Below are 6,817 nucleotides of genomic sequence, written 5' to 3'. Positions count from 1 at the left end.
CAGCATTGAAGTAGAAATTAAGTGGCAGCCATGAAACAAGCTCATCAGGCTCTCTTTAGTGGTGTAGCACAGCATCTCCCAAAAGTGAAGATATTGCATTTCCAATTCAAACTCACCAGCTGCTTGACAGAGATCTGCTGTTCCTGCATCACTGTCATACAAGCAGAGGCCTCTTTCTTTGAGTGATACAAATCGGTCTCTTGGTCGTAACTGAAAGGAGCAGCTTTTGTCTTGACAAAAGAAATCGTAAATTAGTAACTAAACATGAACAATTACATAGTAATAACACAATTTGATGAATTTTTAAACCAAACAAAGTGACACAAAAAAAAACATATCACCTCACTGGGCAAAATGGCTTCCCTGCTGAACATGAGTGAATAGGGTGTGAACTTGGTTGTGGGGTCGATGGTCATCCTAAACAGATATAAAACAGGGTCCAGGAAATCGTCCCACTCTGCCCGCTTCTCTGCCACCACCTGAGTGATGGCCTCCTTCAGCAGGCCACTGCTGCGGTCGTGTAGCGGGTTCAGCTCCACAGCAGACACACTCTGCACTATGTTCCACCTGTCACACAGGTGCTTGGTCACCTGGAAGTAACATTACGTGAGAAATGTTGATATCGGCCTATCCACTTCGTTAAGTTTGTAAATAGACACAGGCTAATAATTTCTCACCTCATCACAAAAGTCAACGCTTTGTGTGGAGATAATTGTTTTTGCTGCCCCAAACCTGGTAGGGGGAAAAATACGGTGGTTGAGCGCCATCTCATGACATCTCATGTTGTTGATGATTGTTGTACCTTGCAGATAATATTCAAATTAGTATTGAAATGTGTGTGTGTTTAATTAGGCTACCTGTAAATGGATGTAGAAATACATCTGGCAACAGAGAGGCAATCTCTCTTTTGAATGGGGAATGCCTCCACCCACTTGCTGAAGTAATCTGTGATGATTACCACGCTTGAATTACCTTGCTGGGTTTCTGGGAAGGGTCCTGGTGAAAAGAAGAACCAATTCTTTAATTTAAAGACCCTCGCTTCCTTTGTCTGAACATTGAGTTTGATCAGAAACTCCTGTGATCTTTCTATCTATTTGAAATAAATTTGTAAAGGCTTTTTATGATGTAGGCTATTTGTGATTTTTTTCCATTGATTGTAAATTAAATTGTGTTCAATTTGTAAGTCGCTCTGGATAAGAGCGTCTGCTAAATGACTTAAATGTAAATGTAATGTACTCTAGGCTACTGTAGGCTATGATCATATTGTATCCATTCATGCTTTTCTCGATATTATTGTTATGTGTAAATTTACCAATGATGTCATGCCATAGCCAGCCATGATTGCAAACACCTGCGTGTGTCCAATGGAAACCTATTTATACACTGGTGACCTGCAGTGCTTGACATGAAACCCTGATGAAGACAGCTAGCTGTCAAAATATTGCCATATTTTATTTGCCATTCGCGATTAGTGTGTGGCTTTTCCTTTTCTTCTAAAGAAGAGCAAGTTCAATAAAGTCAGACAAAAATTTGAACTCTTTATCTAGTGTTCTGAGACTAGTGTAATAGTGTTTCTTCTGTCCCTCTCCTCGCCACACCCTCGGCTTGAACCAGGTACCCTCTCCCCACATCGACAAATCCTCCCACAAAGCATCATCACCAATCGCTCCACAAAAGCCGCAGGAAACAACTACCTCAACTTCTCAGCTGAGGTGACGACACCAATTGAAACGCTACTACTACCGTGCACAGCTAACTAGCTAGTCATTTTACACCAGTTACACTAGATGAGTAGTTTAATTTTCTTAGAAGTTTTCTGAGAGTTTATTTACCAAATATATCAATCCCTAGAATTTCCCAGGGAGCTTCCACTTTGATTGGCCGAACAGTCCTTGTCGTGTTTTTGTTCCTCTCCGAGTGTTGACAGGTTTCACATACCTTTATCTAAGGCAGACAAATGCACAAACACAATTTGTAAGAAGAATAAATTAATGATATGCCTCCAAGTTGTATTATTGCATTACACTGAAGTCCAAAGAGACACACATACCCAGTCCACAACGTCCTTCACAATACCCAGCCAGTAATACTTGCTTTGGATCTTGTGAACAGTCTTCTTTTGTCCCAAGTGATGACCGATGTCATTGAAGTGGCACTCTAGGAATATATCCCTCTTACGTTCTGCTTCAATCACCACCTCTCGCTTCTCTTCCTTCTTGGGCCCCACATAATACAGTCGACCCTCTAGAACAACAAAACCACACAGACAACATGCAATTGGAAATAGATGCTATTCTAGTCAACAACACACATTTCAACTGCCCTCTACACATTAAGAATGTTCTTGTTGTTATTTGTTATCTATTCACTCTCTTACCATCAATTATGAATTTCTGTGCATATCTTTTGAGATTCTTCTTTCGTATAGGATTCATAGTCTGGGGGTAGCAGCCCTCGGCCACAAACGTGTAGATGTCACCCAGTCGGTTTGAGCTCGACTCCACCACCTCCTCTTCAGCCACCACTTGCAACGAATCCACACTCAACATCTCAGCAGCTAAAAAGGGACCTAAAACCACTGTAAATAAGCGAGCCAAATTATATATTATAAGTAGAAACCGATGTACAAGCAAACAAATATTAACATGACAAAATAACAACTAAATAATGAGTCAACGGATGAGAGATTCGTATGTTTCCTTAGTATTCTGCGAACGGACGATTTATGTTGACGGACCCGGAAACGCAACTCGAAGTTTACCTTTCCTCTTGAATCCTTACATGAACAGATAGAAAAATGGCCACATATTTAAGTTATAGAGTACCGTTTGATATTTCTATATTTTATATACAGCAATGTGTCTCTGTTTGAGCTCTTTTGTTGATTACAAATCATGGAACCTAATGCTGAGAGTATCATTTCACATCGGACACATAACATAGTTGGATTGAAACAAACAACTACAGTTCCGCGGGCGATATCCCCAACGTTTAACTGCTATATTAGCCAATATTATTATGAATTGTCCTATAATACGTTGATTTGTATTATCTTTATATGACAAGTCATGCAACACGACAAGGATTCAAAGGCAACATTTTACACTTGTAGTTGTTTTAGCACTGACAATATTTTCCTCGAGGAGTTCAAACTTCATGTCAGATTTCTATCCGAGCACCAGTTTAGATCTGATTATCAAGCGGTGGGTATCTGGCCTAGCTAGGCAGTAGATCTACAGACGGTTGTCACGTTACATCATCTTGTTAGATACGTGTAAAGTTAGCAACCTTACTTCTGTTTACATTCCAGGTGTTAAGAAATCTTGGCTGCTCCACTGACACAGAATTCAAGGACATCCTGAAAAAGGCAAGTAGACCCATGTATTTGAAGTATTTTGTTAAAATCGGACTGAATTTTCATTATATTTTAATGTATGGGTTGAATGTTTCTTATCTAGATTGAGAAAGAAGTTGAAAGGCGCAGGAGCCTTGGTGTGAAGTCAGCTGAGAGAGCTGCAGCCATTAAGGAGATTTATAAACCACTCCATGACCATGTCTACCTTCTCCATGTAGGAATCATACAATAGTACTACAGTCTTCAAATCCATACACAGATACTGTTAATTAACCCTTTGATCTGGGGTATTACTGTACAGTGTAATTTACTTAGATTGTCTATCTATCTATCTCTTTAGGAGTCCTATATGGCTCCAGAGTTTAAACAGATGGTGGATTATTGTCGAAGTGATGAGGCCAGTAAAGAGGGACTGTTGAGTTTAATGCAGACAGAAGCAGGTGAGTTTTCCTTAGAGTTCATATTTGACATAGGTGGTGCCTGTCATGACTGTTCAACTTCATAGACAGTTTTATTCCATTGTCTACATTTGGGCCTAACTCATTATTATTATTTTTTAAAGCGGCAAGGGTCTTCCGATTTCCTGTGTTCAAGAAAATCTTCTGTGATGAGCTGATAGAAGAGATGGAACACTTTGAACAATCTAGATCGCCCAAGGGCAGACCAAATACCATGAATAACTATGGGGTACACGTCCTCTTATATATGAGAGAAATCTGTAGAATATTAGATTTGGAGATTTCAGGCAAAATGCTCAATGTATAAAGTGTTACCTGTGGTAACTCATGTTCCTTTTGTTGGTGATGTGCTTTTGTCCACACAGATCCTCCTGAACGAGTTAGGGTTTGACGAAGGCTTCATCATCCCTCTCCGTGAGCAGTATCTGCAGCCTCTCACATCTCTGCTCTACCATGACTGTGGGGGATGCTATCTGGACAGCCACAAGGCCTTCATGGTGAAATATGACATGCATGAAGACTTGGACCTCAGCTACCACTACGACAACGCAGAGGTCACTTTCAACGTGTCTCTGGGGAAAGAGTTCACGGAGGGGAATCTCTACTTTGGTGACATGAGACAGGTGCCTCGTCAGAGCCAGATGGGGAAGTGTGATAACACAATAGTGTTATATAGAATTAAATAATAAATGGAGCTGTGCTCTTATTTTAGAATCATACTATCTCTCATTAATTCCACACACATTGGGGTTTAAAAACCATACCAGGTTACACACTGTTACATTTTAGGTTGTGAAATCGCACAGATTTATTAGTTGCATGAACAAAAGTCACCAAAGCACTTTAGTAAACATTCTCATTGTTAGTCTAGTATGGTTCAGTGGCTGATGGTGTTTTTGCTGCCCCTGTAGGTGCCTCTGAGTGAGACAGCATGTACAGAGGTAGAGCACAAAGTGACGGAGGGTATCCTTCACAGAGGACAACACATGCACGGTGCCCTTCCCATCTCCTCTGGGCAGCGCTGGAACCTCATTGTCTGGATGAGAGCCTCACAGGAGAGGAACAAACTGTGCCCCATGTGCAACAAGATGCCCACCCTGGTCGAAGGAGAGGGTTTCGCAGACGGCTTCACGAGTGACATAGGGATGTCTCTTCTACAGAATGTATAATGTGTCCTGCATTAACTTAATGTTGCTGGTCCATCTGTATTTGTGTATGTTAGTGTAACTATTGTCTGGATGTTTACTTATCGTAGAGATTATCGCATGTGCCAAAGAAGAGTTGTGGAGAGGAAACGTGAGACATTAGGAACATAGGGAGGCTCATCACTACTTCTACAAAAAACCTCACTACAAACTTCATTATGCAGTGTCACATTAATTCCTATATTTCCTAAAACATCATGTCCATACAAAAAATGTGTAGCTAGTGAATTGAATGGTATTTTGTACAGGTAGGGTATTTCATATTCAAATGCCAGTGTTTATAGACACTGGGGGAGAACCTGAGCTTTTGCCTTCCCCTTTATGGCTTACTTTTAGTTGCCTTGCTCCTGTTTCTTGTTCACAGAAAGTTGACAAGATTTTTAATCTGTACAATTTATAAATTATGTAAATATACTGAACAAAAATATAAACATGACATGTAAAGTGTTTGCCCCATGTTTCATGAGCTGAAAAGATCCCAGAAATGTTCCATATGCACAAAAAGCTTATTTTTTTGTGCACAAAATTTGTTTTCATCCCTGCTAGTGAGCATTTCTTCTTTGCCAAGATAATCCATCCACCTGACAGGTGTGGCATATCAAGAAGGTGATTAAACAGCATGCTCATTGCACAGGTGCACCTTGTGCTGGGCCAAAGATGTCTCAAGATTTGAGGGAGTGTGCAATTGGCATGATAACTACAAGAATGTCCACCATAGAATTGAATGCTTATTGCTCTACCATAGGCCGCCTCCCCGTTTTAGAGAATTTGGCAGTACATACAACCGCCTCACAATTGCAGACCACATGCAATCACACCAGCCCAGGACCTCCACATCCAGCTTCTTCACCTGCGGGATTGTCTGAGACCAGCCACCTGGACAGCTGATGAAACTGAGGAGTATTTCTGTGTAATAATGCCCTTTTGTGGGGAAAATCTCATTCTGATTGGCTGGGCCTGGCTTCCAAGGGTTGGACCTAGACCCACCCATGAGTGCGCTCCTGCCCAGTCATGTGAAATCCATAGATTAGGGGCAAATGAATTTATTTGAATTGACTGATTTCCTTCTATGAACTGTAACTCAGTAAAATAGAAATTGTTGCATGTTGTGCTTAAATATTTTTTCAGTATAATAATAAATACATAACGAGTTATGGTCTTACTAATTCTGTAATAATACATACAAAAAATGAATAATGCACAGGCATTTCTCTGTTGATAAAATCTATCATGTTGAAAGGATCAACATTTAGCAACAAAGAAAATATCACAAGAATACAGTTTGTACATCGTCTTTGGGTTATTGTTTGATTTTTTTTATTTGATTTTTTGAGGTGACTGCTCAGTAAGTGCCCGCAGTCATTTACACACAATAGGGCAGGGATTGTCAACTGGCAGCCCGCGGACAAAATTATTACTAATTATTTTGTTAAATTTCCGTTTTTTGACATAAAATACTTTAAAATTATTTCAATTTAGTAAATCTATTCCCATCTATTTCCACTCATAAACAGAGAGACATGTATGATAATGTACCAATGTAATCAATGTTTGAAATTATTGTTTTTGTCAAATACCATTTTTTCTTGACAGGGTTTGTACATCATGGAACAGTCATGGAATTTTAATATTGTGTTTTCCAGGCCTGGAAAAGTTTAAAAAAATGATCAAATCCGAAAAGTATGGAAAAAGTAATGGAAATGAATTTAATAATTTCTGTTAAGGTACTTTATTTAGAAAATTATTAAATATTTTATCAATTTATAAAAAATAAATATATATATATAATGAACATATCA

General features: G+C 39.4%; 1 protein-coding gene across 1 annotated transcript; it reads left to right on the top strand.

Annotated features, from left to right (window-relative positions):
- The first annotated feature begins 2,921 nt into the window (after positions 1–2,921).
- On the top strand, positions 2,922–6,170 carry ogfod2 (2-oxoglutarate and iron-dependent oxygenase domain containing 2). Its single transcript, XM_064971174.1, has 7 exons — positions 2,922–3,203; positions 3,311–3,367; positions 3,459–3,569; positions 3,696–3,795; positions 3,918–4,042; positions 4,179–4,436; positions 4,725–6,170. The coding sequence occupies exons 1-7, from the start codon at positions 3,069–3,071 to the stop codon at positions 4,980–4,982; spliced, it is 1,044 nt and encodes a 347-aa protein (XP_064827246.1). The 5' UTR covers positions 2,922–3,068; the 3' UTR covers positions 4,983–6,170.
- The last annotated feature ends 647 nt before the right edge of the window (positions 6,171–6,817 follow it).

The sequence above is a fragment of the Oncorhynchus masou genome, chromosome 1, assembly GCF_036934945.1.
Source record: "Oncorhynchus masou masou isolate Uvic2021 chromosome 1, UVic_Omas_1.1, whole genome shotgun sequence".
NCBI lineage: Eukaryota > Metazoa > Chordata > Actinopteri > Salmoniformes > Salmonidae > Oncorhynchus > Oncorhynchus masou.
The sequence above is the reverse complement of the archived record's forward strand: the minus strand, read 5'-3'. Positions and strand labels throughout refer to the sequence as shown.